Raw genomic sequence first — 12,534 nt, 5'->3', positions numbered from 1 at the left:
TCTCGTTACTTGCTGTTTTGAACTTTCCAATTCCAAGGAAATCCCTTGTTTACCAAAGCTGAGATGTGCCTTTGCAGCTTCTGCTTTTGCACAAACTACCACCAGCTGCACTTGTTGTGGGTTGATTTGAGTGCATCGATTTTAATGACTTTCAAGATCTTGATGTATGTTTGGAAGACCTGACATGCCGTGATACATGCAGTCCTGGGGGCAATGTATACCATCACAGTAATGAACCTCCTTGCCTCCATTATATTTATTTGGATTTAGCTCGCACCTTTTTCAGTAGTAGCTCAAGGTGAGTTACATTCAGGTACACTAGGTATTTCCCTGTTCCCAGAAGGCTTACAATTTGTTTGTACAAGGAGCAGCACTCTTAGGCTTTTACATTGTTGGACCACTCTCCTTTGTGAATGTCCTTTTCATTAAGACTTTCTTTTGTTTTATATTTTGTAAGGACATTGAGATATTTGTTTTCTAACAGGAACTGGTATCAATTGTAGCTAGACTGCAGTTGTCTTATGCAAATGTTAATATTTGTATCTGCCTTGAAACATTAGACATGTTCTGCTCTACCATATAATAGGAGCAATGGGAGGCAGTGATCTGCAGGCTTTATTTGGAAGAAAGACAAAGCAGATCACAAAAACGATGAACAAGACAGATGTATACAAGGTGCTTTATTGCATCAAGGGGAATAGTGTGCTTGACATGGCCATGCTTCGCCTGGAGCAGGCTTCATCAGGTGCAAGGACTATTAACGAGACATAAAAATAAATATTAAAGAAATATAAAACATAAGTAATAAAACAACAATAATGTGTCAACTAATACAGACTTCTTGAGAATAAAAAAAATATGTGAAAAACAAATACAGTGCTATGTATTTTCTTATGTGAATGACCTATCAATAGAAACAAATACTCTAATAGTACAATAAAATAAAAACAATAATATCGACATACTCATACAGTACTATATTGTTTTTTATAGGTGGATGACCCATCTAAAAGACAGATCTTTAAGAAAGGGGATTGTGTGGTATATTTATTAAACAAGTCATAAGACCGCAATCCTATATGAAACGAGTTACCACTAAGGACTTGAGATGATGAGATGTTTATACTGCATAATCACAGTATCAGCGTTGAGCGAACATTAGCATTGTTTGATTGGGTCCCACCTTAAGGATTTTGCAACCTTTAATTGGTTTATTACATTAGGTGTTCTTAAGCTCAAAATGTTACCATTGCCATCCCTGGCAAGAGTAATTTCCATGAAAAAGTGCACAGAGTTAGTACTGGCTCATAGGGCGTTCTGTGAACAGATCCCACCGTACCTAGCTTACCAAGCAAAACCATCTAATAGAGCTTTCAGATCCTTTTGAGACTGTAGGATGGTAATCACTGCACTATCAAGGGTATGGTGAGTAGCAACACAAGAGTGTGCTTTCTTTGGGTTAGTGCGTTCTCGGTGCAATAGACTCCCTGTGTCCATTCGTCCTGAGAATAATTTGAAGACATTTTTAAGTATTGTTAAAGACCTTTTTGTTTTTTTTTCAAGATAACATTAACCCCCGGATTCTATATATGGCGTACGCAAATCAGTGTGCATAGCTGATTTGCAAATGCAACTTAATTGATTGAGCCAATCAGCAACAATAATTGGCTGCTAACAACCAATTATTGGTGTTAATTGGCATTAATTGGGAGTTACTTGCATATCATATTCTAACGCTGGGTACAGACCTCCTATAGTGTGTAATTTCAAGGGGGTGTGGACAGGGGCATTTCAAGGGACATTCCCAGAATTTACGTGCATTGTTACAGAATAGACTCGATTGGCAACTAATTTTGGTGCCGGCATTTACAACTGTTTTCAGCAGGCATAATTTACCTGTGTCTAAACTTAGGCGTTGTTTAAGTGCTTAGCGCTATTCTATAAAGGGCGCGGATTCTAAGTTTATATAATAGTGCTCAGCACTTACATTTTTTGGTGCCATTTGAAGAATCTAGTCCTAAATGTGTAGATATAACTTAGATGAGCTTTTCCCAAACTTGCGCCGCAGCACCCCAGTGTGCTGTGGCGAAGTCATAGGGGTGCCTCGCCAACAGTTGCATACCGAGGGCGGGGCGGTAGGGTGGACTGCCAGGGTTAGTATTAGACAGGGATGACAGGAGCGGTCACACAGGACCCCACGCCTCCAGGGGCCTCATAACCCCACTCTATCCCGCTCCCTGCCATTGCAGGATCGGCGCAACCCAGTAAGCATGGCAGAGGAGTACCACAAGCCATGCTTACTACCGCCGGGTGGCTCACAGTTCCAGCCCCAGCTTCAGCAGCTCTTGGTCCTCACCTGCCTGCCCTCAGCTTCCCGACAGCCCTCCTTTCTGTTCCTGCCGCCCTGCGTTTAAATCTTTTATTTTACCTGAAGTTGCAGTGGCGGTGGCAGTGAAAGCAACAGGCTTACCTCCAGCCTTCCCTTCCCTCTCAGTGTCCTGCCGTCCTCTAATGTAATTTCCAGTTCCCGCAAGGGTGGGACACTGAGAGGGAAGGCTGGAGGCAAGCCTGCTGCTTTCACTGCCATTGTCTCCATTGTGACTTGAGGTCAAATAAAAGATTTAAACATAGGGCGGCAGGAATGAAAAGGAGGATGTTGTGAAAGAAAAGGGTGTGGATGGGAGGGGAGGGCAGGGGAGAAAGGAGAGTTGCAGGACATGGAGGGATAGAGGGGAGGGGAGGGCAGGAAGGAGATGCACATGGATGGAGGGGAGAGGAGAAGTGTTGGAGGGAAGGAAAGACAGGAAGGAGATGCACAACAATGGAGGGGAAGGGAGAGAGGAGAAATGCTGGACAAGGATGAAGGGGAAGGAAGACAGAGGAAATAGATGCACATGAATGGAGGGGAGGGGGAGAGGAGAAATGCTAAACATGAATGGAGGAGAGGGAAGTCAGAGGAGGAGATGCACGTGGATTTAGGGGAGAGAGCTATGCACCTGGGAGCAATTTGTGAAGTCCACTGCAGTGCCCCCTAGGGTGCCAGGTTGGTGTACTGGCATGTCAGGGGGACCAGTGCACTACGAATTCTGGCTCCTCCCATGACCAAAGGGCTTGGATTTGGTCGTTTTTGAGATGGGCGTCCTTGGTTTCCATTATGGCCGAAAACCGGGGATGACCATCTCTAAGGTCGACCATCTCAACATTTAGGTCGACCATCTCTAAGGTCGACCTAAATGTTGAGATTTGGGCGTCCCCGACCAAGTTATTGAAACGAAAGATGGATGCCCATCTTGTTTCCATAATACAGGTTTCCCCACCCCTTCGCTGGGCCATCCTGCGAGGACGCCCTCATGAAAACTTGGGCACCCCGTTCGATTATGCCCCTCTAAGGGTGCCTTGGCCCGAGAAAGTTTGGGAATCACTGACTTAGATGGAATAATCTCTCATAGATACCTAAAAGTTGACTTACTCTCTAATTATAGTTATTTACATGCATTGAATGTGTGTCTTCATATGTGTGGATTTGAGACTTGCCTATCAATTGTATAGAGTGTCTTTTATTATTAGGATTTATTAAATATTTTTATATATTGTACATCGCTGTGACCTGCATAAACAAAGCAATATATTACATTTTAATAAACAAAACCATCACTCTAATGCCAATTTAATTCAAAACACAAAATGAGAATAAATTGCAAATAACAATATTTCTAGCTAGATAAATGTAAAGTGTACGATGTCCATAGTAAATAACATTGTGCTCTTCTGTTTTGCAGTGAATCTGCCTTTGAGATCATGTCACCTTACTTTATGCTACTAAATCTACGTAAACAAAAGACCTAAGTGACCCCGTGCCAACTAGATAGATCAAGCAAAGGCCTGGAAGAGAAAGCCTGTGCTGGTTCATGATTGCCTGAGGACACCTTTCCCACTGTTTGTCTAATGGCCTTGAAACTTCTGACAGCAATACTAATAATATTGCTCATATGAAAAAAGTTTATATTTTAATTTGAGAATTAATAATTTTATGTATAGAAAAATGTAACATTTCCTGTTGTGCACTGGGTAGGTCAAACATTTTACAAAATAATGCCTATATCTTTTAATTGCAAAGCACCTATGCAACACATTGGTACAGCAAGTGGGCATGGTTGGCTGTGAACCTTTGATTCAAACTCTCACTGGACAACAATGATTTTTGTTTTCATTGTGAGACCAGGTGTTTCTTGGATTCTGATCACAGAATTGATATCAAAATGTTTCTATAATTTTTTTTCAGAAATTTATTACGGCATATGTACGTTAACATGACATCACTAGTAAATGAACACCATTCAGTTTAAATATATCATGACAACACTAGGCCCAATTTTTATGTATTGTATGACTAGCTAGTGATTGCATAATTTGATGGTTAATTAAATTGAAAATATTACAGAGATGTATTAATCATTCTGACACTTTCTGCTACATTTGCGGTGAGTTCTGTCTGAAGGAACAAAGAAGAACCATGACCCCACTAGTGAAGGACTATGAACTGTGTTTTGGATGTAAAGTTGGCGATCAAGTAAAAAGCTGGGCTCCTCAATAGTTGCTGGGCATCATGTGCAGTTAATTAGGCACATCAGCTTCAGCTGGTGGGGCTTGGGGATTCCTGCTGGATATGGCAGGATTAGTTTTTGGTGGAGAGGGACAACACAGGTTTGAGGAGGGAAGCAGGAGAAGGATGTTAAGGAAAAGTGGTGAGGCCCACACATGTTAACCATACGTATCACCATACTGGGTCAGACACATGTCCATCAAGCCCAGTATTCTGGGCTGACATGGAGTTTAAGTATTACCTTGATGGTTCATACCTTGTATATTATTGTCACCAAAAAACACAAAATTGTTTAATTTATACACATTTCCATGAGTAAAGACTGAGGGCCCTGTTTACTAAGCAGCGTTCTAGGCGCGTTAACATTTTTAACACGCGTTAACTATGTATGTGCTTACAATATCCCTATAGGTGCCTACATTGTTAGCACACGCGCTAAGTGTAGGTGCGCTAAAAACACTATCGCACCTTAGTAAACAGGGCCTTGAGGGTATTGGGGTAAGAAAAGCTTAATTCTCTTTATTATGCTTGGGGTTCTCAAATTGGTTTTTAGCATTGTGCAACAAAACATAACTTGTCACCCTGGTCCTACAGATTGCTTGCCCTCTGTCTCTAGTCTTTAAATGTTAATAATTATCAAGAAGATAAATACTTTCTAACGTGTTTCCTCTTCATCCCTCGCTTTTATTAATTGCATCTTTTTTTCCTGCTCCTCATCATGTTCCCCCCCCCCCCTAAGTTTCTTGCATTTCTTTATTCTTCCACTGAGGATTCTTCATTTAGAAGGGGGTTTGCTTTTTTTTTTTTTTTATTGTATTTCTATGATGTCTTCTCTTTCTTAACTTGTATTCTTGACCATTCTATTTTGCATTTTCTGTGGGCTCCTTTTACAAAGCTGCGCTAATGATTAGTGGCACACTGAATATGAAGAATCCCATGGTAGCGCAGCTTTGTAAAAGGAGCCCTATATTTTTTATTTCTTGCTATTTTCCCCCTATTACATTCCTTTCCCCATTATTTTATTTATTTTGTATGTTTCTACTTTGGTACTCTCTCCCTTTTTCCAACCTCTTTATTTTCCTCCATGTCTCCCATCACCCATATACCTCCCCTTTTCTTATTCTCTTTATATTCTCTATCCCCTTAGTGTTTGTCTCGCTTTCTATCACTGCCCTCTTCTCATATCCGTGAACTTTGTATTCCCTCCCCTTTTTTGCCTCCCTGTCCTTTCTCTCTCTGTCTTCTGTTATGTTCATCTTTTTTCCCCATTCCTCCCCTTTAATGTCACCTTCTTTCCTCTCCATTTCCTCATCTCTTGCCATCGGTTTTCCATCTCCTCCTATCTTTTTTTTCTGTCATTAATGAAAATCACAGAGGCAGGCGGCATCTTATAGTCTAACCAAGTAATGAGGCAGGGGAGGATGATGCACCCGGGGGGAGGGTGCGCAGCGGCGATCCACCCCAGGTGGCGGCTGGCCAAGGAACACCGCTGATGCTCCTTTTTGCCTGTGCAAGTTAGAAGTTCAGCACACATCTTTACAGAATACACTTAGCGAGTTGTATGCCTAAATCTTAAGCAGTGCCAATTAGTGCTCATTATTGCTTATTAACTGTTGCTATCAGCACTCATTAGCTTGTTAAATTACATGCGCTGTTATAGAATCCGTGCCGATTTTGGCACCAATCTCTAGGTGCACTATATAAAATCCAGGGGTAAAAGCTTAGCTGGTTAAGCCGATATTCAGCAGCAGACTGGTTAAAGGTAGGACTGCTATTTATACTAGTTAACTTAAACAATCAGGCACTGAATATCGACACCTAATTGGCTAAGTCCCATGATTTAGCTAGTTTTCTGGTAGGCACTAATCATGAATATTTAGCAGGAGATAACTAGTTATCTCCCGCTGACTATCTGCCGCTGACTATCTGCAGCCTTAAAAATACTATTTAACTGGTCATCAGCTGTCTCTGACCGGTTAAATAGCACTGAATATTGTCGAGGTGTTGTTTGCACTTAGGGGTCCTTTTACTAAGGTGCGCTGAAAAATGGTCTGTGCTAGTATATGTGTGTATTTTGGACGCGCACAGATCCATTTTTCAGCGCACCTGCAAAAAAGGCCTTTTTTTGCAGAAAATACACATGCGGCAAAATCAAAATTGGCGCATGTCCATTTTGGGTCTGAGACCTTACCACCACCCATTCACTTAACAGTAAGGTCTCATGTGTTAACCGGGTGGTAATCATCAACATGCGTACAATGCTGATTACCACCCGGTTTTCGCCATGCGTCGTAAATTAAAACATATTTTCTGACGCGTGTAAAAAATGAAATTACTGCCCGGTCCACACAGTAGCCAGGTGGTAACTCTGAATTGACACACGCTGTATGGACGTAGGTGCCAACATGGCTTAGTAAAAGGGCCCATTAGATAGGAAGGAGATGCTCATCTGTATCTGAGCAACTCTTTTCATGAGGTTGGATTTCCACTTCATACAGCTTAATCGATGATAAAACTTTAAAAATCTATGTTAAGTCTGGTGTAACAAAATTGATAGAGGCATGGACACTTTCAGGCTTATTTTCGAAAGAGAAGGGCGCCCATCTTTCGACACAAATCAGGAGATGGGCGTCCTTCTCCCAGGGTTGCCCAAATCGGCATAATCGAAAGCCGATTTTGGGCGTCCTCAACTGCTTTCCATCGCGGGGACGACCAAAGTTCACGGGGGCGTGGGGCGTGCTTAACACATAGGCGTCCTCTGCCGATAATAGAAAAAAGAAGGGTACCCCTGACGAACACTTAGCCAACTTGGTCCTTTTTTTTTTACGACCAAGCCACAAAAATGTGCTCTAAATGACCAGATGAGCACCGGAGGGAATAGGGGATGACCTCCCTTTACTCCCCCAGTGGTCACTAACCCCCTCCCACCCTAAAAAAATGTTTAAATATTTTTTCCAGCCTCTATGCCAGCCTCAGATATCATACCCAGCTCCATGACAGCAGTATGCAGGCCCCTAGAGCAGTTTTAGTGTGTACTGCAGTGCACTTCAAGCAGGCGGACCCAGGCCCATCCCCCCTACCTGTTATACTTGTGATGGTAAATGTGAGCCCGACAAAACCCACCAGAAACCCACTGTACCCACATCTAGGTGCCCTCCTTCATCCCTAAGGGCTATGGTAATGGTGTACAGTTGTGGGGAGTGGAGTTTGGGGGGCTCAGCACACAAGGTAAGGGAGCTATGCACCTGGGAGCTTTTTTTTGAAGTCCACTGCAGTGCACCCTAGGGTGCCTGGTTGGTGTCCTGGCATGTCAGGGGGAACAGTGCACTACGAATGCTGACTCCTCCCACGACCAAATGGCTTGGATTTGGTCGTTTCTGAGATGGGCATCCTCAGTTTCCATTATCGCCGAAAATCGGGGACGACCATCTCTAAGGTCAACCTAAATGTTTAGAATTGGGCATCTGCGACCGTATTATCGAAACGAAAGATGGCCACCCATCTTGTTTCGATAATATGGGTTTCCCCACCCCTTCACGGGGATGTCCTGCGAGGACGTCTTCAGGAAAACTTGGGCGCCCCGTTTGATTATGCCCCTCTTTGTAGACCAACCAGTTTACTGAGGCATGAATGGATTCTAGTCCTTAAAAGCTCATGGCTCAAATTGGTTTGTCTATAAGATGTTACCCGCCTTTGTCATTTTTACACCAGATTAGTACAGCAGCCTTTGAAAGGTTCTGCCAGTACCTAGTTCATTGCTTTGCAGGTTGTTTAGCTGACTCCTTGCACATAACTCCTCCCTTCTTTGATTCCTTCTACTTCATTTAAGGGGTCTTTTACTAAGGCACGCTATCATTTTTAGCGCGTGCTAAAAATAGAGATATGCTAAATGCTATAGATGCCCCTAGGAATACATTGGCGTCTCTTGGGTTTAGCGCATGCCTGTTTTTAGCGTGTGCTAAAAACGCTAGCGCACCTTAGTAAAAGACCCCCTTAGATTGATATTGGTTTCTTAAGTTTCCTAGCTCTTCCTCCCATATATCCATAGTTTTGTCCAGTGAAGGGTCATATATAGGAAGATGTGGTACAATTGCCATGGGGCCCTTCCCTCATTTGCACTGGCCAAAAGATGGCCTGGGTGATATTTTGAAATTGTTGTTTGTTTGTTTGTTTTTTTTAAACTCATTTTTAATATAACTTTCAAAACCTTAGAGCCTTAATCTACTATACTCTTTTGCTTATAGGTTTCAGAATTTCAGATTGATAATAAGTATTTCAAGAAGAGCTGTAGTTTTTTCTACATTTGCTTCCTCAGTCTATAATCCCCATGTTACCACAAAAGCCATCTATATCTTGAATAAAGGCTTGTTTATTTATATTTTAAACCTTCTACAGAAAAGAGATATGTGACCAATTGTATTGGCCAAATAGGATACAGAATGCACTGATGGAACCACTGTAATGCATACATTTGTTTTACTGTGACATTATGATTTAAGAATTATTTTTGAAGTAAAATATGTGAACACGAATAAACGACTTGTGGTTTTATGATTTTATGCCAGAATTGGAATGTTAGCAGCTTTCTCTTGATAACTTGTCTTTGCGGGATAAAGTCATCTATTTTCCATTTTCTTTTGAAATGATTGTTAGCTCAGCTGAATAATATTGGTTTCTGAAGCAGAAGAAAGGAAATGATATAAAATATTGGGTTTATTTTAAGCTTGTTTCAAATTTCAGGATTTATATTCAATCTTTACAATTACAAGAAAGTGCAAAATGGTGTATATTAATATGAAAATACAGTAAAATTCATAACTCCTATAACAATAAAGGCAAAATAGAACAAATGTATATATGATATCCCACCAACCACCATTTACCAAAACCAGACTCTTGACTAAGGGGCCCTTCTATCAAGCAGCACTAAAATGTGGCCTGCGGTAGCCCCAACATGGGTCTTTCTGCATGCTGAGGCCAATTTTGGTACTGTCAGTAAAAGGCACATTTTTCTCTTTGTCCAATAATGGCCATGTGCTAATTTCCTCATTAGTGCATGAGCCCCTACTGCCATCTATTTTGTAGGAGGTAAGGACTCATGAGCTAACCGCATGCCACTTGGTTAGCGTGCAGCGATGTGCTCACCGATTAGCGCAGTACACGCCTATCTGCCCCGATCTACCCCCAGTGCTAAAAAATAAAATCTACTTTTTAACACATGGGAAACACGTGCAGATGCCAAAATTACCACTTGATGCCTGAGCGTGCCCTGCAGTAAGGCGTTTTAAGCCACTAAGCACATATAAGTGCTTACTGTAGCTTAGTAAAAGAACTCCTAAAATTTTCCATTACAGATCAATATATCTGCTCTCTCAAATAACTGTGGGCAAAATATTTAAAGAGACTTTAATGAGCATAGGACCAGATTCAGTAACTAGTGCTCAAAAATGAGTGTTGAAAAAAATAGGTACTAAGGGGTGAATTCTGTAAATCACTAAAAAATCGGTGCAGAAAAAAATGCTTAAGCGTTATTCTATAAACTGTGTTTAAAGTTAGGCATGGTTTATAGAATAGCGCTTAAGCGTAGGGATCATGTGTAAATTTAGGTGTGTCCATTTGCACCAATGAAAACATGGTGCAAATGCTCCTGCATAAATTTTACGCACAGAACCCCCTTATTGTATAATTGCACATGTAACTGGAACCCACACCCATGCTTCTTCCTGAAATACCCATGGCCCTCTCATTTCCAAGCCCTCTTTTCCAGGACGCTCTTAAAATTTAGTCGTGGATCACATGCCTAAATTTATGCATGTACCTGTTAATTGATTTCAATTAGCACCAAGAAATGCTTGTTAAAAAGCCAATTGGCATTAATTGACTTGTTATTCAATTAAATTATGTACTCAGATTGGGCACGTGCAATTTTTGGTGACTTTTATAGAATTAGGGCATAATTGCTATTTTAAATAGGGTGCACACCTGCTGAAACCTGTGGCACCCAAGTTAGGTGCATTACTACTACTACTACTATTACTTAACTCTTCTAAAGCGCTACTAGGGTTACGCAGCGCTGTACAGTTTAACAAAGAAGGACAGTCCCTGCTCAAAGGAGCTTACAATCTAATGGACAAAATGTGCAGTCAAATAAATTGGGGCAGTCTAGATTTCCTGAATAGAGGTATAATGGTTAGGTGCCGAAGGCAACATTGAAGAGGTGGGCTTTGAGCAAGGATTTGAAGATGGGTGTATGGGCTCAGGAAGTTTATTCCAAACATAGGGAGAGGCGAGGCAGAAAGGGCGGAGCCTGGAATTGGCAGTGGTGGAGAAGGGTACAGAGAGGAGGGATTTGTCCTGTGAGTGGAGGTTTCGGGTAGGAGCGTAAGGGGAGATAAGGGTAGAGAGGTAATGAGGGGCTGCATATTGAGTGCATTTGTAGGTTAGTAGGAGAAGCTTGAACTGTATGCGGTACCTGATCGGAAGCCAGTGAAGTGACTTGAGGAGAGGGGTGATATGAGCATATCAGTCCAGGCGGAAGATAAGAGGTAAGTTCTGAATGGATTGAAGGGGGGATAGATGGCTAAGTGGGAGGCCAGCGAGGAGTAGGTTGCAGTAGTCAAGGCGAGAGGTAATGAGAGAGTGGACGAGAGTTCGAGTGGTGTGCTCAGAGAGGAAAGGGCGAATTTTGCTGATGTTATATAGAAAGAAGCGACAGGTCTTGGTTATCTGCTGGATATGCGCAGAGAAGGAGAGGGAGGCATCGAAGATGACTCCGAGGTTGCGGGCAGATGAGACGGGGAGGATGAGGGTGCCATCGACTGAGACAGAGAGTGGAGGGAGAGGAGAAGTGGGTTTGGGTGGAAAGACAATAAGCTCTGTCTTGGCCATGTTCAGTTTCAGGTGGCGGTTGGACATCCAGGCAGCAATGTCAGATAAGCATTGAGGCAGTATTCTATAACTATGCGCACAACTTTTCAGAATGCCCCTGACACGCCCATGGCCACACCCACTTTAGAGTTACGTGCTATTAGAATTAGGTGCCATGCCTTATAGAATAGCATGCAGGCAAATGCACACACAAATTTTAGTGAGTGCCAATTAGCATCAATATTTGGTTGTTAGCACCCAATTAGTGATGGTTAAGAGCTCGTTAACCAATTAATTTTTGTGCACATCACTGCAGCGCACCCAAATTTGGGTTTGGGCGCCATATATAGAATCAGGGGGATAGTAAAATTGCTGTCCTAACTTAGGCCACTTAGCTATGTGTATAGCAGCTGAATATTTCTGCTGCTATACATATAGGGCTAGATTCTGTAAATGGCGCCCAAAGATAGGCGCAAAAATGATGCACACTAAGCTAGTAATCTATAAAGGGTGCTCTGCATGGAATAGCATTTACAGAATACTAGCTCACCATTTAATTTCTCCCAGAAACTCAGCACAGAAACTGAAGCGTTTTCTGTAACAATGCTCATAACTTGGTTAACTAGCTAATCAGTGCTGCTAATTGGATGTTAACAAGCAATTATCAGCACTAATTGGTATTGAGATTCACGTTCACAACTCACTAAGTGTATTCTTATAATGTGGTGTGCCTAGATTCTAAGTCGTATAGTTGAAAATGGTGTGTGGCCATGGGTGGGGTGTGGATGTTTCTAAAACTTATGCGCATTATTATAGAATACACCTGATCTGCGCCTAATTTGGGAATTGGGATTTACATCAAGTAAAACATGGCCTAAATGGACGTGACCAAATTTGGTCATGTGGCAAGTTGCTCGGCATAATCTATATACCACATGGAAATTTAGAGAATACGCCTTTTTTTCCCACATGGATTTTTCAGGCGCCATACATAGAATCTAACCTTTTGTACCTAACTTTGGGTGTGAGCATTTACAGCTGCCAAAGGCTAATGTAAACGCTGA

The 12,534-nt window shown here is 42.0% G+C and overlaps 1 protein-coding gene across 6 annotated transcripts in view; it reads left to right on the top strand.

The window, feature by feature from the left end:
• Nucleotides 1-4,442, top strand: part of CCDC68 (coiled-coil domain containing 68) — a 113,888-nt gene extending 109,446 nt beyond the window's left edge. For all 6 annotated transcript variants that reach the window (XM_030192969.1, XM_030192972.1, XM_030192966.1 and 3 more), the window contains one exon: nt 3,780-4,442. In XM_030192969.1, coding sequence (XP_030048829.1) covers nt 3,780-3,846 — 67 coding nt within the window. In that variant the 3' untranslated portion in view covers nt 3,847-4,442. The remainder of the gene's footprint in view (nt 1-3,779) is intronic.
• Nucleotides 4,443-12,534: the final 8,092 nt, after the last annotated feature.

The sequence above is a fragment of the Microcaecilia unicolor genome, chromosome 2 (assembly GCF_901765095.1).
Source record: "Microcaecilia unicolor chromosome 2, aMicUni1.1, whole genome shotgun sequence".
Taxonomy (NCBI): Eukaryota; Metazoa; Chordata; class Amphibia; order Gymnophiona; family Siphonopidae; genus Microcaecilia; species Microcaecilia unicolor.
Note: the sequence above shows the minus strand (reverse complement) of the source record. Positions and strands in the feature narration are given on the sequence as shown.